Source organism: Thalia democratica, chromosome 5, assembly GCF_965202585.1.
Source record: "Thalia democratica chromosome 5, ktThaDemo2.hap1.1, whole genome shotgun sequence".
NCBI lineage: Eukaryota > Metazoa > Chordata > Thaliacea > Salpida > Salpidae > Thalia > Thalia democratica.
Window position 1 is genome coordinate 58237551 of NC_139169.1, and position 24951 is coordinate 58262501.

The 24951-nt window shown below is 26.3% G+C and overlaps 1 protein-coding gene across 1 annotated transcript; it reads right to left on the reverse strand.

Annotated features, from left to right (window-relative positions):
* Positions 1-5907: 5907 nt before the first annotated feature.
* LOC145836672 (uncharacterized) lies at positions 5908-23631 on the reverse strand. The gene is made up of 32 exons (XM_082944457.1): positions 23582-23631; positions 23333-23424; positions 22032-22167; positions 20998-21153; positions 20864-20922; positions 20735-20792; positions 20221-20373; positions 18742-18809; positions 18320-18461; positions 17907-17983; positions 17584-17712; positions 17155-17194; positions 16656-16908; positions 15763-15880; positions 15234-15397; positions 14767-14955; positions 13713-13851; positions 13241-13498; positions 12704-12917; positions 12564-12633; positions 12141-12241; positions 11360-11536; positions 10887-10977; positions 10529-10705; positions 10138-10328; positions 9794-9988; positions 9506-9673; positions 9047-9184; positions 8696-8863; positions 8203-8331; positions 7326-7510; positions 5908-6153 (listed from the first exon to the last, which is right to left on the reverse strand). Exons 2-32 carry the CDS (start codon positions 23419-23421, stop codon positions 6054-6056), a joined length of 4332 nt encoding a protein of 1443 aa, XP_082800583.1. The 5' UTR covers positions 23422-23424; positions 23582-23631; the 3' UTR covers positions 5908-6053.
* Between the last annotated feature and the right edge of the window lie 1320 nt (positions 23632-24951).

Here is a 24951-nt window from a genome sequence, read left to right on the forward strand (position 1 = left end):
TAGTGTTGTTTATCTCCTTTTAAAATTTTATTTAAAGTTATATATACATTTTTTTTTCTTATGTTATTAAACAAAATTCATAGTACATTATTAAACACAAAATTCAGTTAATTTTCGTTCAGTTTTATTTTCTTTCATTTTTTAACTGATTGTTTTATTAATAAAGATTTAAATATTTAAATGATAAGAAAAACAGTGTGTAATAGTTCGTAAGAAACTTTATAAGCATGTGGTGTACGACTCGATAACCGAAAGGTTCCTTTGTACACCAGGTCCTTAGATCAAACTTTTTGAGCGATTTTTATAGTATTTAAATGTACAAAGTTTATTGTAAAACTTTTTTTTTGAATTTAAATTACGTATACTTTGCAAAAATGCTTTTAAAACTCAAACACAAGCCTACTTTTATCTTTTTTTACTATTTAATTCTAAATCTGTATTACTTGTTTGAAGTTTTGATACAGCTGTATAGAGCTTCACAACCTCTAAGCAATTGAGTTATAGATACAACTGTTAACTTAAAAAATATTTATCCCTACCTGCAAATGATTGCAAAGCTGTATATAACACTACACAAATTTTCAAAACAAGCTGAAATAAAAAAAGATAATTGATACCAGTGGCGACTCGTAGTATTTTTGTTAGGGGCTGCAGGAAGTTTACAAGTATTTAAAATAACTATTAATTTAATTATTTTTAATTAATCTAATTGTTGTGCACTACAGCGGTTATTGGTCAAATTGTATATGAAATCAAATATTTAAAACAAACATATTGAAGTTTATTTATTTAACGAAAATAACAAACAGTGCAATTTAACTTTGTATTCCCCATGATTAAAGTATATGAATAAAAAGTACTTGAAAAGTCATACAAACTTATATAATCTATAACAATGAACATTGCAATAAGCATTTAGCCTAAGTGACCTTTGATTGTGGTAAGTATGATAAACACATATAATCAAAATAAGTAAAAATTAATCTTGTAAAATTAATAACATTGTTAAGCAATATTTCTTAAATCCACGACTGCCAATGTTTACTATGGAAACCACAATCTACTAAAAACATCACACTATTTCCTCCTTAACTGTTGTGTTTTCTACTAAGACAACCAGTTAAATGCAAAAATTGCTTAATAATAAGTAAGCAGGAGTAAAATTTTATATTCTAAACTATGTTTTTCATTGAAAACAATTTAATAAAAGCATTATCAATGTTTTCGAAGTAATTTTTTATTTAGTAATCATTCATTTACAATGTATACTTTAAAAGTATAAGGAAAAACAAGATAGATAAAAAACTTTGTGGGTTAAATATAGATACAACTTAAAAAATACAAAATAAACAGATACTAACACATAAATACTTATGTTAAATAAATACTTAAGACTTCTGGCAACAAATACGTTTTGTTTTACTATTATGTTGTGGGGGATTACGCTTTAATAGTCGTCATCTGTAAATTTTAATGGCTTTAAACATGTTTGTACACTTAAAGTATATAATAAAAGACCAAAAATTTCTAGGTGCGCACTACCGGTTGGGTACATAGACTTGTGCTGAGTTCAAATTGCGTACCTAGGTGTCAGGCTACTGTACTTTTTAAGAAGCTGGCTTGTATTTATGTCGTACATATTAAAAACTTGTTCAGTTGTTCTTTTGAAATTCTAATGAACTATTTAGTTTTTAAAAGTAGTGAAATATATGTGAGAGTTGAACCGAACAATATTTAATTCGTATAATTATTTATCTGCTGTAATAATCTAGTTTTATCAAAACACTCTTTGCTTTAGAAATTTTAAAATAAATAAAGCTCAAAAGTAAACCAATATTACATAAATTGCATAAAAACACCCTAATAACTTAATTTTACTTTTTCATTTAATGCAAACACTTCAAACAGGGGCCAAAAAAAAATTGGAGGAGGAACCATAAAATCTGCTGGTGGAAAAGTACGGAGAAGTGGAGTGTTTGGAGGCGTTATCATAAAGTTTAAACAACGATTTTTGAAATTAGAAGTAAAAGCAGCATAAAGTAAAACTTTTTGTTACTTTATAAAAGACGCCTAAAGCGAAATTTGTCAAGATTTTAAAAATATACTTGTGGAGTTTAACTAACAATTTAACTTTAACTTTTATTTTTGTAACGTTTTTTATTTATTTTATTTATTCTGTTTTTATGACAAATAATAAATTGTTGTTTTCTAAAAAATAGTTAATAAAGCATATAGTTTTAAACTTAAACAAATACTTTTTTTTCATAAAACAACAAAATGCTTATCTTGTAAGTTCTAGATGTAACTTTTGTTTTGACTTAACAACTTTTAGTTTAAGTTTTTAACATCTTTCGTTTAAAAATATACGTTTTTTATTGATCTTTGTAGTAATACAATTTAAATACTCTAAAAACTATCAGTTTGTGGATTTAAAAAATTCTAATAACTCTAAGTTTAGTAAAGTAATTTATTGATTTGAAGTGTACTTTTTTCTAATTAATCCACAAATGTTGTAAAGGAAAACATTTTTTATTATCTTTAGATATTAATTAGTTTTATACGTGCATAAGCAATTATGTACATAAATTTCTTCGAATGAACAAAGTAGAATAAATTAATACTATAAGCTTCATTGTGTGAAAACAATAGTTTTGTATTTAAAACTGTTGCACATTTATTACACAAAAGCCAACTGAGTTATAACATATATAACTTAATAAACTTAAATAAAAGTTTTAAAGTAGTTTGTAGAAAATAAATGTTTTGTTTACTTTTTTCAAAAAGACTTATTATTTTAAGCTGCTTTAAAAATTTTCAATTATATTTTATAACGTTTAAAAAAAATATATATTTGTAGTAAATTAGTTATTTAGAAACTTAATAATTTAATATACTTAAAGATTAAGTAATTACTTTTGGATAATTCCGGATACTTATCAGTTGTAATAAAATTTTGTAGTCCTTTGAGGTTAAATATAAAATAGGATTATTGTACATTTTAGTTACACTTAAAGAACATTTATGTACGAACAACTTAAATTCTAAATGGCAACAATTTTAATTTTTAGTAATTTTTTAATAGCAAGCAAGCGATTATTCAAATTTTAGTATCAAAAAAACTTTAAATACTGCTTTAAAAGTTGATATTAGTAAGGATTAGTTATAATGTTAGTCACATTGAAAAAATCAAAAACAATTAATGCTTTCATTACACCAACGCATGTTTGTAGCTTTACTTTATTTGCTGTTAAAGTGTTTCTAATTCTTTTTAAACAGAATGACAAGGTAAATTTAACTTAGAGTAGAAAAATTATAGAGCTAACAGCAAGTGCTGAAAATATTTTATTACTGCTGTAAAGGTAAAGGTAACTGTAAAGGTAACTTAGTAAAGTTTAAAAATAACTGCTTAAAAAACTAATACAAGTAATAAATTACATTGAGATAAGTCAGTAAAATGCAATTAAATATTATTGTTATCATGCTTGCTTATTTTTGTTAAAGATATTTTTAAAATTAGCAATTAAAATAAAGCTGTGAAAACTTAAAGTAGCATAAAATTTTTATATGATTTTACTAGTATCTAAGTTATTAAAAATAAATAATAAACTTAATCTAGTATGTCTTGGTCTTATCATTAAGTAATTTTTTTAGCATTTTATTGAACAATATAGTATAGAAGTACTTTAGTTACAAAATTGTAATTTAAAAGTTGTTACAAACATAAATGAAGACTCTATGTACATCGCTGCCTTTTTTTTAACTTAGTTTGTCAAGATCAGGCACATATGCTAATATAGTAGAAACCTTTTAAAAAACTCACTTTTTACCAAAAAAATATCTATGTAGGCTTCTAACAGAAAAATGAAGTTACTTTTTTTTGCAAACGTACTTATAATGATGATTCGTTACAGCAACTCGCTAGAATGTTACAAAGATGTTGTTTATTCTAAAAATAGCTGGATTTACAGTAAGGGATTCAGCCAAATTAAACCGCTTGCTCGTTATAAACCTATGTCGACAGAAGAAAGTTGTATTGTTGTTAAAGCGAGTTTTAAACTAGTTAAATGCACATGGTTTATTTTAAACTGCAATTTTGTTTACTTTTTGTTTTATATTTTTCGCTATCTCTTTTAGTTTACTGTATTGAATGTTTTTAAACTATATGAAATAAAAAACGCATTGGAATAATTTGGTCTTGAAAATATGTAACGGTCAATAAAATACTAAAGACTAAACTAATACAACATTTAAAACTTGTATATTCTACGAATATTTCTTGTCACGTATACGAAGTTTAGTATTATAAGTAAAAATCAAAAAGAAAATATTATGTAGCTTTTTAACTCAAGTTAATTGGAGTTAACATCTTTTTTATAATTGTTATTTAGGCTTACAGGATCGAGTTTATTGGATTAATATTAATAAGACTTTTAAGTTTACATATTTATTAGAATATAACTAAGCAGCTAAGTTAAAAAAAGTAATTACGTACATACTAGGTTAAAAAAACAGTTTTGTTTTGTTCGTAAAATTCGAGGAAAAAAAAAACTATTTGGTTATACTCAAACATAATTTGTAAAAAAAAAAATAAATCTCTAACATTTTTAATTATAAGTAAACGAAACATGTTTGCTTTATTTATTTAAAAATATTTATTTTTCTGATAGTATAGAAAAACAGCAATGAAAAAATTGTTATAGTTGAACTTTATTTATTGTTTTTAATAAAGTAAAAAATATTATTTTGTAGTAAAATTTAAGCAATCAGTTTAATTCTAACAAATTCTTTGTTTAAATATGCAATACGTTATTGTTCCTAACATGTAAACATTTTATAAGTAAAGTTGTTAACTTAAAAATCTATTCTAGTTAAAAAAAATCAGCACCATCATATTTATGTTTAGCTGTACAAACGTAATGTATTTTTTTATAAAAAACTGTATTTTCTACTTATTTTTCACTTAACTTTAATATAATACAATAATATATACGTTTTACAACATATTTTATCAGTGTTATTTACGTGGAATACTTTCTGTAAACATTAAAGTAGTGTTGAAGTTCCTAATTTTTAAGTTTGTGTTAGTTTGATATTGCTTTTATCTCTTTGTTTTCGGTTTATCTTATTTATATTTGTTTTTATATACTTTATCATTATGTTTTAAAATATAGCTATTATTTCAAAAAAACGGAAAATTCAGATTATATATATTTTAACATTTGCTTTATTATTATTTTACTTTTATTAGCGACCTTGCAAGAAAAAAAAAAGTATTCCTAACACTTGTAATATTTTCATATAATCAGACTGTTTAAACCTGTAAAATAACTTCCAATTTTTAAATTTCAATTTATTTTTTAAAATGTTTAAAAGGTAAAATGAATTAAACACCTAAATAAGCAAAATTTAGCAAGGTTATTCTTTAGTTTGGTTTCAAGTTTAAATTAAATTAGTGATTTATAAATCAACTTGTCCTAAAGTAGTTTATATGATTTTAACGTTGAAAACTGGCAAGTTTTATACAGTTGGTTTATCTATCTAATTTTATAGTTTATTATATAAAGAGAATTTTAACTAAAGCATAACATAAAGGTAATTGTATAGCAATAACACGAAAATTTAATTCTCGAATAAGTTCTAAAAAATGAAAAAAGGTAGTTTAAGCGTTCTTTAATTAAACAACTTGTAAGAAAAAATATAAAATTTACACAATAATCACAGTTGGATTGTATGTGAAACTAAAACTAATAAACAGTTAAGGCCTTTTGCTTCAAAGATTAAATACATGAGTTTTATTAAAACTGAAACATTTTTAAGCTACAATTACAAAAACCTCTGACACAAAAATGACAAAAAAAAAATTTAATTAAATTTTTTTTTAATAAAATGACAACAGAACTATGTAGTACAGTGACAGTGGTATAACAATAAACATTTTGTAATAAAAAAACAATATTACACACACTAAAAGCATCGCAATACATTAGTTTTTGAGATACGAAGATACCCATTTTTAATAATTTCATTGCAGCAAAAACTTTTACGATTAAGGATTAGTGCACGTAAGATTTTTCTGGAACAAAGTATTTCTGGTGAATAGGATTTCTCAATGTGATTAAAACTGGCTGATATAAATTTGAAATTTGATCGAACCTGTTTAGAAAAAAATATATATTTACTAAACTTCATATGTAAATGTCGATAAAATTTACTACTTATAAAGTTATAAAAATCTTTACGTGACATTTAAATTAGCAGTTATAACTTTTTACTTTACTGAAATGTTTAACTAGGTACATTTGGATAAAAAATATTTGTGCAGTTTAGTAACTTATATCTTAATCCTTATTTATTTTATGATATCTTTCAAAAGAAAGATACTTTTTGATAATTAAACTAAACTTCAATGTTTTCCTACTATGTTATTTTTTAGATTATCTTTGACAAGAGCAGTTTAAGTTTAACTTATTTATAAAATAATAAGTTTAATGTGAACTTGTATATTTACATTTAAGTAGTAGTATAATAAGCTATTAATTATTATTAAAAAAACTTTGGTATTTATAAAGATACATATATATATATATATATATATATTCATTTATTATTATGACGGCTTATATACTTTAAAAACTATACATACTTTATTTGGTTACATTAAATACTTTATTTGTTAGCATAAAACTTATTAAAAAAAGATTCAATTAAAAACTTAACTCTATTTATATCTTAAACAATCAAAAACAATTTGCTTCATATTCTAAAATCTAAATAACCGATACTTTAAACCTAACAGCATATTAATGTTTTTAAATTAGAAAGAAAAAATAATTTTAATTGTTTTCAATTTATTTAATTTAATTTTTATTCAACAATAGTACATTCATTTAAACAAAAAACTGTAAAAGTGTTCATCTATAGTTATAATAATTAGTTTTTATAAATATTTTGTTGATTCTGATACAACAAAAATAAAGTTTTTTGAATTTATACATCATAACTTTATATGACCTATAAAAATAATTTAGATGTATCAATTAATTCAAAGTTAAAATACTATCGTACTTAACTTATGTATGTAAATGAAATTTTAACAAATTTCCTAATAAAAAATTATTGTACCAAAGATGTTTTATATAGAATATATTTTTAAAATGTTTCATAACTAAAAAAAAGTCTGAAAAAATATATTAACTTCATTTAACAACATTGTATCTACTTCCTACGCGGTCCAAATCCTACAATTAAGTATGGTAAGCTCTAGCTTACATAAGAATTACTCCGATGTTCTCTTTAAGTATTCTAATGTTAAAAAAAGAACGAACCTGTCGGTTTGTTCGCACTCCAGAGGGCACATGGACACGTGGGAAGGGTTGAGTATGAGCTTGTTGGTGAAGGGAGCATTCAAATCGGGGTAGTTTTCATCGATGTTCAGTCTGTACTCCACTGCCAGCTTGTTGCTTCTCCTCGGCCTCCGTGATGTGTGAGTTTCACCGAGCCTTCTGATCGCCTGCGTGGTTTGTTTGTTTTACAAAAGACAGACAAGACAGATTATTTAATAAAATAAATATGCTTCGAGCAATTCTCATCAGTAGAGTACAAAGCTAACAAGAGATAAAAAAGTTTAATCTTTTTGTTAAAAAAAAAACTTATCTCTTGCAAACTTAATCTACTGATAAGTGTTTTTCGAAGTATATTTAGTTTATAAAAAAAAGATGTCTTGTTTATGTTATTATGTATTTAATATTTTGTTTATTATGACACTTGAGCACCAATTAATACTTTTATAGGTATTTAACTAAATTAAACTATTTAAATAATAGTTTAATTGAACTTGTACTATCCTTTGTTTATTCTTGTTAGTATTATTAGTTTAGAGTTTTAAATAGATCACTTATTAAGATTATCTAAAAGAAACAGTATATCGAAAAAAAGACTAAAGAAGTTAAAAAAAACAAGATAGTTTTATTTAACATATATCTATTTATCAACACGATATACCTTTTTTTTGAAACTGTAAAATTTGGTAACTTCTCTTTTTTTAAATATTAATGAAATTAGTGCTAATTATACAAAGAATTTAAACAATTAAGTTTTTTTTAAACTCAATCAAAATAAATTCTGAATAATATCTTTAAAAAATTAAACAAATTGAAAACCAGATTTCAAATATAGGTTTCAACAACAAATTAAAAATCTCACAATATTTTGTGGAGTGTAGTAAGGTAGAGCAACAACTGTATTTTTGTCAGATTTTAATATGCTCAGTTTTGCCACTTTTTCACGCATCTTTTCATTTTCATCAGCTATTTCGCAGAAATAATTCAAAATCTAAAAAAAAATATATGAAAAAAATTAAGCACATAATTACTGTTGTTATTGTTTATTCTACTACAGTACAGCTAAATTTTCAAAAACTTCAGAAGAAGTTAATATTAGTCGATAAATAATGATTACAACTAGTCGTTTCAATGTCTTAGAGAACTAGAACCTCTTTAGTGAAACCAACAAGTTGTATAAATCTTATGACTTATAAATTTTAGCTTGGTATACTAATTTACTTCTTTGAAACTTCAACAAATAGTTATAATTTAATATAATAATAGATTATAGAGATTGTTTAAAAGACAACGTTTTTGACAGCAGACAAAAATTTCAAAAAGTGAAATAAAAAAATTTTCAGTACAAAAAGTACTTCTATCAAGTTTATTTTGTCATCGATTTTGTCTTGCCGAACAGCCAGCAAATCGAACCGTTTCAGTTTGTTCAGGTCTTTTGCGTCACCCAGCGGATTTTTCACGCGCAATTTTCCTTCGACTTTTTTACCTTTCTTGAGATCATTGACTGCTTTGTTGTAATGGGCCTTCGATTAAAACAACTGTTATAATCAGTACACGTTTTCTTAAAATCAGAAAACAGCTATTATAAATAATAAACATTTTCTACATTTTTAGCTTGAATTCACAAGCAACATAAACATTTTAAAACTTAGTGAAACTTATTATTATATAAGAAAAATAATTGTTGCGTATTGATAAAAACATACTTTAAACTGGTCTGTCCAAGTGCCAATCCAGCGTACAACCAAATTTCTCAGTTGATCTTTCACTTTTATTTCTGAACCTTCTTTTATTTTCCACAACTCCCAAGAATCCAAGTCTTTCGAAAGGTAAGAATGCTCATCCTAAAGTGATATCATCCTTAGTTTATGACAAGAATTTTTTTTTTGAATAAGTTAATAACTAATAATAATTAAATTCAACAAAAAAAATAATTGCTTGTACATTCATGTATAAATTGGAACTACATCACATGTGTTCTTTCAAGTATGCCGAATCAAAAAGGGATTTTGAAAACAATAAAAAAGTTTATGATGTAAAAACTTATAAAAAGAAAATCAATTTTTAAGTCTTTTTTTTTATTACCAAGTGTTTAAAATTTTTACTTTGTATAGACGTAAGAACTAGCAACAAAACTAGAATTTTAAGAAATATAAAAAACAAACTTCTAATCCAATTTCATTTAAAGTTTCGATGACAAAACTTTTGTGAAATTCGTTTCCTTGCAGGTAACTTGTCAGCAACTCAACCACCAGCTGTTTGGGTTTTTTGCCGTCGACAACAGTTCTGTACAGTTTGAATGCCGCTTCTAAAAACTCACACTCTTTAGCAACCTGAGTCAGTATTACAAAAAGTTTACTCAACGTATTCAACTTAAAAAATCATCTTTAATGGTGGAATTCAAAAAAAAAAACTATGATTGTGTTATCCTACTGAAAAAAAAAACAATTTACGTTAGACTGCGCTGAAGAAATCATTTCAATCAAGGTTGATTCCAAAATTTGAGGGCAATCTTCAAGATGTTGTTTGTACCAGAGAGAACGGAGCGCCTGGCAGATTTGCCTTCGTTCCCCCCAATCTTTTAAAGCGGCAAGTTGCGAGGTTATAGCTTCGAAGAATTTCATTGCAGTATAAGGGGGTTGCATATTCTAGTAATATTTATTAAATGTCAATTTAAAAAAAAATCACAAATTAAGAAAATATCTACTTTCTATTTAAAGTAATTGTGACACTCAGTCATTATTTAAATATAAAAATAATCATAAAGTCAGCTTCAGTTGAATATAAAAATATTGACTTTCTTAATGTCTCGCTTGTGGTGCAAATACCACGATTGATCTTCGAACATCTTCAAAAATTCGGGCTCCTCAGTTTTTTCGACAATTTTACTTATAGACTTTCTAGGCACCGGTCTGGGCGGCAACTTTTTAACTTGATGCTTGAGTTGCGACTTTCTTACGTTTGGAAGTGGCGGCGCGACTGGTTGATCTTGAGTGAGTTTAAGTTTATAAATTTAAATCACAAAAAAACAAAAAGCTAACAAAGTTAAACATAGTTATGGTAAGACCTTAACATTTAACATTAACGTCGTAAAGCTATTTCATAAGCATGATTATTTTAATTGACTGAAAAGAGCAACTTACAACGACCAAAATTCTAACACGTTAAAAAATCACTTCCACAACAACCTTGCTGTTCCTCTTCAACGTGTTTCACGGCAGAAGGCTGCGGAGAGTTCTTCACGTTGCTGATCGCTTCCATCAGTTTGTTTTTGAGCGAGCTCCCGTCTTCTTCGTTGTCCGTCGCCTGGGATGAGTTCTGACTGACGTGGGAGCCCGTCGGACTCCCAGTGCGTTTCAAACCGGCTGCAATGTACAAAATAAAAAGTTTTCAAAATTAAAAACGTGTACAAAAATTTAAAAAAGCAATGTTTCGGAGGTCACTTCACTGGATGAAAGTGAAAAATCGGTAGAACAAAAACAACGATAGATAAACATATACTTTTTTTAATAATGAAGTTGAAAACAAATAAATGTGTTATGCAACCTGAAGGATTCATAGAAGTATCAACAGTAGACAGCAGTTGCATGCCTCTTAGTACTCGTAAGTTTTTTTCGTGACTGGTATATTCCGATATCTTTTAAAAATAGGAATATAAAACTTAAATTAAACAAATACATATGTATACTACAGATTGCTTAACAAAAAAGGTTATTAATGCTTAAATTTTATCAAAATTGCAAGAAAATAAACTTCAAAAATGAAACTTGAAAAAATATTTTTGTGTTTACTTTTAATTTATTGTTTAAGATAAACTTTAAAAACAGGAGAAATGTTACAAAAGTTTTCAAATATTTCAAAACTTATTGGAAAAAGTAAGTTTCTCACAATAGTTTAATCTGAAACGTTTTAATTTACTTTAAACATATTAAGTTATTGGCGTATATTTGTAATTCTCAATCTAACAATTACTACTCAAACAGGGAAACTTTCGAAATGTTCACAATAAACAATCTTACTGATTCGCTGATAATGTGCACGGAGTCTACATTCTTTTCGAATTGTTCTTTTTGCGCTTCGAAACACTGCTGAGGCCACAGGAGCCTCACGAGTATCGAGTTGGGAATGTAAGATCTCGGGTGAAGTAGGTAGCCTTTCTTCTCCACATCCGGGCCACTTTCTAATCGATTTTCTTTCTGTTTGAAAGTATAAAAAGCGTTTCAAATGTATACTTTCCACACTCGTTATTGAAAAAATACAAATCATTGTTTGTCAGCTTTAAATTGTTCAATTTTTTCTAATTTTTTTTAATTTAAAGTTTAGCTCTAAGATATCAATAACACAACTGAAATAGTCTGGCAAAGTAAAAGTAGAAGTATATACAAATAAAAATAAAAGAGATCATCGGAACTTATAACTTTCTATGCGCAGTTTTCTGATTTTTCGGGATAATTAAATGTTAAAAAGTATGTTGGAAAACAAAATCTAAAATGAATAGTTTGTTCAGCTGATTAGGTCTTTTAACATAACTTTTGTTAAATGGGTCATTACAGATTTTCGAAAACAAAAACTTCTTAAATGGAAAAAAATAAAGTAATCATACAACGTATAATTTACAAGTATTCAACTCTGCTTAGTTTGTTGTCTAGAAGAAATTTATAACTTTGAAAATTATTTTAAATACCATATATCTTTGATCGAATGGAATCATTTCTAAAATACCCTCAACACAATATAATTTTTTTTTAATTGGGTAAAGACTACTAAATTAAAAAAAAACAAATAAAATAAATCAATAACCCAAGTGTTTTCTTCCAGCATATCTTGTAATGGCTTAGCTGACTTCACGGAAGGGAAAAACCCATGACGTTTGTCTGATCCTTTGTATCTTTGTTTAGGACCTGAATAGGAACAAGCGTTGATTTATAAGTCTTGTAACATTTAACTTTGGGTTGTTTAATTTTTAATAAATAAATTCGTTTATTTAATATAAAGATTGTGATACTAAAAAAAAATTAAATAAGTTTTAGTCACAAGTATTTAAAATGACTTTTTTTATAATAAATTATCAAAAGTTCAACTAAAAATCTTTAAAGAGCGCTTAACCGTAAAACTGTACTTAACTTTAAGTTTCAAGAGTGCTAAATGAAGCTAATCAAAAAAGTACATTGAACAATTTAAACAAAAAGTATATACAAAAGAACCAAATATGTAAAAACGAACTTTGCGGCTTTTCCTTGGGTGGGTTCGGATTACTTTCAAACAAATTAGCAGCACTCTCTTGGCTTTCAACCTGAAACAAAATATTTTCATTAAACTGAAACACAAATATTTTTTAAAATCTTATTAACCATCAAACAAACCTTATGCACGGGGCGATGGTGCCAGAGGTCCATGTACTTTTTGAACACCCGAGACCTCACCTTGGTCCTCGCCTTCCTCTGCGACCGCTTCGACGTGATCACCCCGTCCCTCAGGTCGACTATCTCCTGCTCCCTCGTCCTGATCTTCGCCATCTGCTCCTCCTTGCACTCCTGGTCCCACGACTTCTCCATCGAGCCGAACTCGAACGAGTAGCTGGTCAAGTTTACAATAAAAGTAAAAAAAACTGAAAAGAAACTCGTATACCTAACAGCTAATGGTTTTAATTTTTAGAACAAAAGTAACTTTCTGTACTAAAAAACTTTCGTAGCTGTATTTTGCAAACTCAACTTTCAGACAAACTTCTTAAAATTATTTTCAAATACGCAACCAAAAAATTATCTTTAGTTAATTCTTTAAAATAAACTTTTTGTAGCCGGACTTGCAGTACGCAAAATAAAAATTTCAAGACACTTGATTACCGTGAAAATTATTAATATTTTTCCAATTCAAACTGAATTATTGAAAACAGTTCACACTTTTTGTAGCTGGACTTGGCCACGATCAGCTTGTCCTTGTGCTTGTCGGGCAAACTCTCGTACAAGACCCTGTTCCTCGCGAACTCGTACTCCTTATTCTGCCGCCGCACATCTATGCAGGCCAACTTGAGTGCGTAGATGAGCGGCAGGTACGAGCTTCCTTTTATCAGGTGGATGTTCCCTTCCAATCCCACCAGGATGTCTCCTCGCTCGTTGCAGAAGCAGATGCTGTGCGGCGCTCCGTTCAGTTTCAGCTTCCTGGTTTAAAGAAAAAAAAAAATTTTTCATTGGCATGGTGAGTTTTTGTTGCTAAAGTAAAAACTGGGTTTAAAATTAGTATGAAGCAAAATATGTATAACAATAAGAGCTCAAAAAACATGAAATAAAAAAAACTATTGACAAACTTAATGCAATTAACATTTTGGAAATAGTCATGAAATAAAAACAGAAATCTTTTAAAAAATCAAACAACCTAATCAGACAGTTTTCTTCATTCCAAATATGTATGGACCCGTCCTTGCTGCAAGTGGCGACCAGGTTCAACTTTTTCAAGCAGGAAATTCCGGTGAGCTCGTTCGTGTGATCGAAATCAGGCTCGTGATCGAACCTGGCTGTTGTGCAAATATTGTTTTTACAAGTATTATAAATGTAATAATATTAAAATAAAGTAGTATAAATTTAGTGAATAATATTAAAATGCTGTTTTTATGAATATAATTAATATGTTTTTAACTTTTTGATTTTGCAAACTGTTCTAGAATCAAATACAACTAATCTGGTTTAAGACAACATTGATAGTCATGTTTTATTTTTTAGTCTCTGACCATAAGGTTATGTAAACGCTAAAAAACAAATTTAAAATGAGACAGCATGCTTTTTTTTTGTATTAAGCATTATGCAAATGCAATTCCTTTGAAGATACACTGAGGATTTGCAATTTAGCTTGTTTATTAAGTTAAAGTCGCTATAGCATTAAACAAAAAATTAAAATGATATGGATTGTTTTGGTTTTTAACCACTGATAAGAAAACTAATGTAAATGAGAAATGGCGTAGATGAATGAAGTTTAAATAGCATGCTTTTTATTTTTGAAAATAATTTGTTTGATGATAATCTATTGATATTACGATTTTTGCCACAATTTTCATATAAAAAAGTATCAAGTACAAATTAACACTATAAATGTTATTACTTGTGATATTTGTTTGCTTAAGTTTGGCTCTTCAAGACTTATTAAATACCCAACCACGTTATCTAAAATTGTACTTAGCTTGACTGGTAAAAACATTTCAGTTTCTTTTACTTTAAAGAATAAGAGTAAGCTAAGTAAAGTAATAAATAAAGTTAGAACCACTAAGCTGTAGTTGAACGTTAACTAAGCCTGATCTGAACTATTCTTTAAAATTCATTTTGTTGTCAAAGTGCTTCTTGTTACAAAAAGAAGAAAAGTAGTATGACCAAAATTATTTTTAATACTTAAGATTAACAGCAGTAATTAAAGTATTACAAAATATCCATTAAAAAACCTTTATTTTTCATGTTGTAGTGAACGGTGGTGAAGGTGGCATTTTCTTCCTGTTGAAAGCCGACGATTAGAATGTCATGCGAGGTAACAGCGACCCTAGTGGCCACTTGTGCGCAGAAGAACGTGGTAAAAAGGTCGAAGGGCTCGACCCTGGTGTTCGGGTAAACCTTCCACACTTTGACCAACTTGTCTGTTGAAATTTGAATAAAGGTTAAACAGTTTATCTAAAAATACCCGTTTTAAGGTGTACATTTTATACGTTTTATGTCTTAAAATAAACTGTTTTTTACAAGCAACTGGTATTTATAAAGTAAAAATTTTGAAGTTTTCAAGTAAAAAAACAATGCAATACAAATTTAACAACTTTTTACAATAAAAAATAATTCTAGAAAAAAAATATTAAATACTTTAACAGTTTTTATAAAACTTTATAAAAGTAGCATGAGTTTTATACAACCACGGTCCAACCTGCTCCAGACGTTATGATTTCTTTGCTTCTGACGTTGGAAACGATTTTAACTATCTTGGAAGTGTGGGACTGCACGCTGTACTGCACGCTACCCGTGTTTAAATCGAGAACCACTATGTTCCCACTTTCAGTGCCGCCTATCAGCAGTATCGAGTAACCGTACCTGTTGCATAAAACGTTAGTTTTTTTAAAGAAAATATGTAAGACTTTGCACTTGAAAAGTCTATGTATAAGTTTGATAAATAAAAAAATTGAGAATTTAGTGCATTATAAATAGCGCAACTATAGTATAATTCAACCTAGTTTTTCAATAATTAAACATACTTATTTAGGACGTGAAGTATTATTTTTTTAACAAAAAACACTTGCACTCACGAAAGTTTTTTTACGATGTGTTAAAGTACCAGAAGGACTCTAAATATTAAAGTATAGAGTCGAAAGATAAAAAAAAATCTAAAAAGTATTGAACGAAGACCTAACTTAAAAAAAAGAGCAAGCTGATTTCTAAAATCAATTTAAAACTCTAACTTGAATTTTCTCTTAATGTCTTCGTTTTTAACACCCAGCCTAATTTGATTCCAGGTATCATTCAACTCAGCTTCATCTACTATGTTCTCGTAAAGCTCCAAACAGGTAAGTTTTTCATCTAAAACATTAAATAATTAATGTAAATATTTGTTTTTTTTCAGTCAACATCAGTTGTCGCTTTGTATAAAAACAAGCATATGCTTGTGGTAAAAAATTTCAAATTTTTTTACAATTAAAAAAGTAAATGAATTATAATACAGAGACAAAAAATTGTATCATTAGAAAAATAAATTATGACTGATGAACAAAGCATATGAGTAAGCTATCTTCCGACAGAACTTTTTTTTTTGATTATATAAAATTCAATTTAAAACAGGCAATAAGGCATAGTCTTAAAACTTGACTGCATACTATCTATAAAAAAATCTATACTTATTGTGTAAACAAACAATAGTTTACATTCGCTTCAGATTTAAAGCCTTCAAGTCATCATCAGACTAACCTAAACTTTTTGTCTTAGGAAAACTTGAAGCATAAAACTTTTAGTTCGGAAAATATTGTTAATATTTGTTAATATTTGTTTACACTATGCACATATGTCGCTTTACTTTATTTATTAAGCATAGATAACTACCAACCAAGCTTAAAACACACTATCGAATAAAACACTTTATACGTGGATGATTAGCAGCTAATTAGTAACAGAAACTATACTTTATTTTGACGAAAAATTGAAGTGTAAAAATTTAAGTCCGAAACATATGAAAACAATTGTTTTGTTTCTACCACAAAAACAAAGTATACATCACTTTAAACCAAATTTAAATAAAAGAACATAACATCTAATAAAAGTTTTACGTACAAAAAATCAGAAACCAATAAGCAACAGAAACCTCCATCAAATTTGAAAAGAAACTCGACGCCGGCAGGGCTCTTCAGCGTGCTGGCCCGATAAAGCCCCCCGTCACCGTAAACAGCATAAATCGATTCCAGTGGCAGGCAGTAGACTGCGTCGACGATCTCGTTGTCATCACAACCGGCTTTCTGATCGCAAGGTGGCAGCATCGTGGTGAGTATGGTGCCGTCTAGCGGAGAAACGAGTCGCACCGATCCGTCGTTTCCGCAACACAAAACTCGGTCGACCAACTGAAAAGGATTTAGAAATTTTTGTTGTTTTTTTTGATAAAGACAAAAACAAGTATAATAAGCAGCTTTTTTCAAGTACTATTATACATTAGCTTTTATTACTTAGAACTGTTTCGTATTGATTCAAATTTATTACATGTGACAAAAGTTAAATAATTTATGCACAAAGGTTTAATTTATTTGTAAATACAGTTGTAAAAAAAAAACAGCAAAGTATTTATCAATAAAAACTATCGAAGTATTTACATTTCTATATTCGTACATTTCCATTTTTTTCACTGAATAACTGTGAAAAAAAATTTATTGTATATGTGTTATTAATTTAGCACAGAGAAACGTGCGTAAATTCAATAAATCAAGTAATTTTCAAGATGTTGTTATTGCTTTATTCCAACGAGCTTGTTTTTCGCATCTTTATTATAAAGTTTATTATAAGTTGGTAAATTTTGAACATTTATTAGCAAGATTTAAGTCTAAAAATTTGCAAAAAAATTTTTGAACTAATATTAATAAGAAAATTAACTATATTGTTTATTAAACGACAAAAAAAAATACGCTCAAAAGGTTTGGTCCAAGGACCTGGTGTACAAAAAAAACCTTTCGGTTATCGAGTCATACACCAGAACAGTTTAACGTCATGCCCAGGACATATAATCAACTCTTTTCTCTAATTACCCAATCGTAGTAAAAATTTGATGAAGATGCGTGACTTTCCATATGTCAACAAATTTGCTGGAGTAAGTAAAAAGTTTGTTGCTGTCAGAACTTGCGTACAATCCCAACAACTTGTCATCTGCTTCTATTCTATTAATTATGCTTTGTTATTAGAAAACTGCGAAAAAAACTTACTTCAACACGTAAATAGAAAATCACAGAAATTTTTGGCGCGTTATAGCCTTTTTAAGATAATGTAAGGATTATAAGCATAAAATTGAAAGATTAAGAAAAAAAATGCAAAGTGATTTATTTCAAAACCAAAACTTTAAAATCAAACTCACAAGTCAACCTCGTCAGAACTTTCTAAACTCCAAACTCTGATAGTTTTATCATAAGATGCAGACATTATGTATGGACCCTAGCAAAAAACTATATCTATTAAACTTTGTTATTTTACGCAGAAAATGTAAGTTTTTTTGAAAACGCATCAAAAATTGCTTTAAAAAAAAAATTATAAAACTAAATTTTTGCATGACAAACATTATTCTTTTGAATTAATAAACTTGTAAGAAAAATTACTTTAAAACAAAATACTAAAAAAGCAACTATACCTTTAATACTAAGATTTAAAAGAACAATATTTAGTAAACTACAAAAATTTATTTTACGATCATTTAAAGTGTATAGATTTGTATTGAAATTAAAAAGTATGTTTAGAAAACAATTGAAAACTAAAACTGCAAAAAAATCGAACTTGGGGATACACGTTCAAGCTCATGACCGGTTTGATGTGACCGACGAATACCAATTTAATTTCGAAATCTTCAGTCCAGACCTTGATTGATCCGTCGCGTGATCCTGTCACTATGTTGTTTGTTGGTGCAAAGTAGAGTATGCTGTTTGAATAATTTGTTGTGATTCCTTCGTTGATGTTTGATAAAAGAAAAAAGCAATATTTCGCAAACAAATTGATGGTAGTAATAGTTTGTAAAAATTTATAAAAGATATGTAATCAAATTCCACAAGACGCAAAAGTATTTATCAAAATAAAAAGCTAAAACTTTATAGCTATTTATTTGCAAAAAAATAATATTTGCAAAAAATGGAAAATAGAGATATAGTGATAAACAAAAAGTTTATTTTAGTTAAAAAAATAAATGTAACGTTATTACTTACCTAGTTATTTTCTTTATGTGCAAATTTCGTCTCACTTCGAGTAAACGGTGTTGCTTGACGTCAAAAACCTAGATTTTATATCAAGTTCTTGAAAAAATATTTTAAACTTATCTTATATTAAATGTCTTTCAAAACTAACAGCATAAAATGTTTTTAACGTATACAAAAACAAAAGTAAATGTCTTTTTACACACTTTGCATGTAAAATAAAACAATGTTACTCAAAATACTTAAACTATAAATATTTGTATTATGATAATTCAAAAACAATAGAGATATTTTTACATTAACTGTTAACTTAACTAAGAGTATTTGTGAAATAAAAGAAAGTTACTAAAACTAGTCATAATCAGACACAACTTAAATTAACCCTTTTATTATTTGTTTTTTAAAAAAATTCAGATTTAAGTATTCAATGCTGAACACAAATTAACTAAGTAACAATATAATTTTTTTTGATAAAAGTATAGTGTTTAGTTTAGTGTCTTTTTTTTACTTTTTGATATACACTTAAATTTCAATACCTTTAACAACTCAGTTTTGATTAATATATTAAGGTTAGATATCATTAGAATGGACAACTAAATACTTTTTATTCAGAAAGTTAAATGCTTTGTAAAATGTAATATTTACTTCTTTAAAAACTAATGTTTGTATTATAATTTTAATCATTCAAATAAATTAAAGAATTGAGATAATGGTTAAACAAAAAGAATTATAATATGAACAGAATAAGCTGTAAAAATTTGCTTTTCTTTTTTTTGCTCATTATATAGAACAATTATAATTTATGTTTGATAAATCTTATAAGGTTTCATATATAAGACTTCGTTTTCTATTTATTAAAATATAGTGTAACAAATTTATAATTAAATGATAACTTTTTAGCATTGGTTTTTAAGCAATTTGTTCAGTAATCTACATGTTTTTTTTTAAGTTACACATTTGATAATACTACTTTCATTAAACATTGAAAAATTGATAGATTATTAATCAGATAAATAAGGTAAGTTCTAATATCACAGTTTAGTCACGAGCATATACAAACTGTTTTATTAAAATTTCATTGTTTGAAAACAAGGGAAATATCAAACAAAAAAAAGAATTCTAAAGTTTAAATTTATTTGTAACAAAATTTTAGCGTTTAAATTATAGAAAGAGTACGTACAATTGTAGTTCTCCTACACTTGAGTATTCAAAACATAGCATTTAACCTATAAGTTTCTTGTAAACCGTAAAGTATAAGTATTAATAAAAAAACTATATAAACTATTACAAGTTTTTATAATTAAGAAAAATGATTCAGTTAATAAGTAAACAGTTTTTGTTTTGTTTTTGATTAACCACTTACTTTCTTTTTTAGTTATAACAACGCTAGAAATTATTTAAGTTAATAAAATGTGATTTATTTCCAATTTCACAAAAAATGAAATAAACTTAAGCAAGAAATCATTACTGAAACCAGTTTTATTTTATTACCGCAATAGAGCTTCCTGAAACAGCAAAACATTTTTGATGTTCTTCAGTTGATGGTTGTAACACAATTTTATGAAAATCATCGAGTTGTATGTCGTCATTTTTAATTGCATGGCCAAGAATTAAGTACACACCAGCGTAGCGAAATTGAAAAATCTATTAAGATGCTTAGTTTTCATTAAGTTTTGATTAAAAAGAAGCTTTAAGTTATACAATTCGATACAAGGTTTTAATCTTTAATAAAGAAAGCAACAAAGTCTTTTAAAATACTATTTTAAAAACTTGTATGTTTTTCTTCAGATAGCGCAGTTTATAAAATGTAGTGTTTGAGGGTGTTTACATTTACAATAGATATCTATAATATAATAATTCAACAAATATATAGAACTTAGAACAAAAAGTAAAATTTCATTTTAAAAGAACTTGAATAAACTTCACTACAAATGTTCTAAAAACATTTAGTGTTTAAAAGTAAGTAAAAACACATAATTAATCCTGAAATAATTTAAAGACTTACAGAAAGGTTTCCTTTTCCTCCGGTAATCACATTACTACAATACTCATTGTAGCAAAAGCTGTGAAGTAATAAAAAAATAGTTGTTTTCAAAAATCTATTTATTTATTCAAATAAAAAATCATAACTTACCATGAAATCTCATTTTTGGAATAAGTTGTAGCAACGACTTGAAATTCTTTGTTAAATATCTAAATAAAGTATATGTTTCTAAAAACAACTTTTAAAAATATCATAACTATTTTTAACTTTGTACTCCAACATACCTTTATAGTTTTACTGTCTATTAGACCTAGATAGTTGTAATATTTTGTATTCACAACTATCTGAATAACTTTCTCAGTATTAGGGTATGTTTCTTTTAGTTTATTTTCTTTTAAAGAAAACGTTTTAATGCAACTTTCTTCAACTGTTATGATTGTCTGTAAAATGAAAATTGAAATAAGGTATATTTTTTATGATTATTTCCAAGAAATGTTTTGTAGTTGAACTAAAAAAAATAAAATAAACTCTGCTACATTTTATTATTTGAAACACTTTTGTGTTTCAAACAACTTTTAGTTTAGCTTTATTAAAAATTACGCTTGCACAAAATCTAAAAACACTATTAATTAAACAAAAATTGTTAAGCGCTATATTAATAAAACTTTACATTAAATCAAATGTATATTTTACACCATTATTTTCAAAGAATGTCAATTTGATAAAATTTAATACAGTCAAAAAGCTACAATTTTTTACATTCAAGAAAAACAGTTTTTCAGGAAACAGCAAATAATCTAAATAATATTTTTAAATATAGTTTTGATTAGAATTAAACTTTTAGTAATTTTCCTCATCAGTTCTCACTGAACTGATGACATCAAAAGTGCAAAACTATATTGCTTGTTAACTATAGAAAATTGTGGAAATTAACATAAGTTTGAAAAATATTATTACCAAAAAATTCAGATAAAAATTTAATAGTTTGATTTACTAGTATAACTTTTACTTAATAATTACAACTTTTTTAGAAGTTCAATATTTAAAAAGAATTATAGTTATATATAATCATTGACACCCGAAATAAGTAACAAACTCATACAAGCTTTTAACGTTAGCTTATCAATTATGTTTATTTTTTGGTTTATAGTCTATGCTTTAAAAATAAAATAAAAAAATATTTACTGTTTTAAAATAATGCATTTACTTGAAAAAAAGTTTATAAAATGTTAATATATTTTAGTACTTGAATCTTTAAAACTAAAATACTATTTAATCTTAACATTAACAAAAAAAATAATACTAAAATATAACCAACATTTTTTAACTTGTTCCAGCACACATTTATAATGTTTTCATCTAAACACATTTTACTAACATGATGAACACCATGTTTTATAGTTGTCAGAACTTTTACATCTTTTTTATCCCTTGGAAGAAAGAGTACTGTGTCTCTGATTATAAATATTTTTTATTATAACGAGCATTATAACAAATTGAAGTAATGCTAATTTATTCAGTAGTAAAAAATTAAATAATTTTGCTTGCTTAACAATAAAAAAAACACGAACTCTTGCAAAACTTTTTTAAACTATAAACAGTAACTTAGGATAGGATCTAACATCTAATTCATGAATTTTGATAACTTATGCTGTTGTGAGATCTAATCATAGATAAGATTGATTGTATAAGGATATATGCTTATGTAGTTTAGGTATTCCATACATCCCAGCTCTCACTGAATGTATGAGTCTAATAACATGATAAACTGTTTGGTGGATTTTGTTTTTAATAACTTAGTGTTTTAATATATTGACAATGTTCTTTTCTGTTTTCGTCAAGGTGTCAAACTTACTAACAGGTCTTAATATTGTGAGTTTACAACTTTTGTACTGACAAAATATTTAGCAAGTTATACTAGCATATACCAAAAATGACAACTTGCCTGGCCTGGTAGGCATCAATAATTCATTGTTTTTAATCTTAAAAATGGCCTAAATATTTTTTTTAAATTTGTTAGACAACTCTCATACCAGAGTTCTTTAAGCCAGATGTTTTGTAAAATTTCGATCAGTTGTTACACTAATGTGATTTAAATCTTAGAGATCAAAATAAAATATCTTGTTGTAAAATCGAAACAACTGATTTTGTAAGTGAATTAATTGTTTTACTTAAGGTGTTTAGTTTCAAATAAAATAATATGCGCATCTCTACTGAGTCTATATAATATTTTAATAAAAACTGTGAAAACGTTTTGTACAAAAATTATTTAACGAAATAGAAAACTTAACATAGATACACATTTATAAATACAAAATATTTTCAAACATGTAACTAAAATAAATTATCTAAGTAAAAATTGAATTTAAATACTTTTAATTTTTAAAATAGCTTAGGAATAACAGTAAATTTTTTTGTTTAAATTTAACTTACAAGATTAAACTAGAGTAAGTGAAACTTATTTATATTTTTTAATAAATTAGAGCATATGAGGGGTAAATCATATTTTTACAACTTGATCTTATTTTGTTGAGTATTAATTAAGCAACTTGTATCCCCTATGTCCATTAAATAAATGAATACAAAAACACAAAGGTATTTATTTTCTAATTAATTAACCTTAAAAGAGCCCATAACTTTTGTGCTTTGTTTTTTCTTCTTATATCTCTATAGCTTTTATCTTTAGCTATATACTTGGTCTCTAGCATTATCTGTTAAAACAACAATATTTAGATTTAAAGTAAACTTTGGATATTTATTTATTTTTTTTAATATACAAATTCGTTTAACAATTCAAGTTAACAAGTGTTTTAACATTAAATTGTAACTTGTTAAAATAATAGCATAGTTATTTTTAAAACTGCTAACATTTTACTTAAAATCATAATGTCAATCAAAAATTTCTGCTTTAATTTGCTAGGGTCATTTAGATTAGTAAACACTTATCTAGCTTACTGGTAACTACGGCTCCACTTTTGGTTAATCCCCTTTTTAAAACTAAACTAGACTAGAATATATCAAGTAGAAAGCAAAACAAAAATATTTAAAGAAAACTTTAACAACGGGTTCATTTAAATAATGGTTTATTGAACAAAAACGAAAAATTGCTCAAAATTTTTAGGTTAAAGGACCTGGATACGCAAAAAAGACCTCTCGGTTATCGAGTTGCATACCAAACTTAATCAAAATTATAATGAGCTACAAATGAAAAAAAAAACTTTACAATCAAAATTTAAATTCTAAAACTAAAAAATTTATAAAAATACGACTATTAAACTATACAACATTAAATATTTCTCTAAGAAAATAAAAATTTATACACACAACGCATATATCTAACATTATATACACATTAAGTATATATTAAACTCTACGTCAAAAGGTAAAGTTTCTATGTGAAATGTTTTTGATTTTGAAACTTATCAAAAATTTTAGCAAATAGTTTAACCTTTTATATAATTTAAAAATTAAAAAAAATATATTAAATTTGAAGTTTTTAATAAAAATATATGTTTATGAATTTAGACTCTGTTGAGCACAAATGCCACTGAGTTTATTGGGAGAACTACGCAACGATTCCTTATAAGAAGGCACCAACATTTTAACAACGCCAAAAAAAACTGGATGATCTATGGGACAAACAAGCCAACAAAAAGTCAATCTGCAATAGGTGAACATTTGTTAAATAACTAAGAATGCTCAAAAAACTATAACGATAATATGTTTTCCATTGTTTGTAAAGGACGTAATATGTATCATTTAAGCGTTTAAAACCTTTATTTATAAAAACTAATAAGCCAAGTTTACGCAAACAATTTTTTTTAATAATTATAATTTGTTTAAATTATTGTTAATTCGCTACTAAGTTTTGTTGTTGTTGTTTAATTTAATTTTATTTAAAGAAAGTTTGAATAAGACTGTTTCCTCTTATTAAAATTGCTATTAATGCTTTCAATTTCTAGTACTTAAGCTTTATACTTTAAATTTTGTTAAATAACTTTATATTAGCATCTTACAATTTTATTATTTTTCGGGAACGGATTCTAAACCTCGGTTTATATACTTTACTTATATTAAACTCATACTATGATATAACCATAATTATATAAATGAAATAAAATCTTTACTATTTTTGTTAGAACAAGTTTAACTTAAAATTAATACAGATAAAAAGATAACTAAATAAAATTTAAATAAAAATTTGAGAAAAAATTCATTTTGCAATTGATTTTATTTAA

Coding starts and splice junctions, on each gene's coding strand:
- LOC145836672 (XM_082944457.1), bottom strand. CDS start 23,421: ATGCTAGAGACCAAGTATATAGCTAAAGATAAAAGCTATAGAGATATA. Junction 12,242..12,563: donor ACCCAAGGAAAAGCCGCAAA/GTTCGTTTTTAC, acceptor GTTCCTATTCAG/GTCCTAAACAAAGATACAAA. Junction 11,537..12,140: donor TGCTGGAAGAAAACACTTGG/GTTATTGATTTA, acceptor ACTTTCAAACAG/AAAGAAAATCGATTAGAAAG.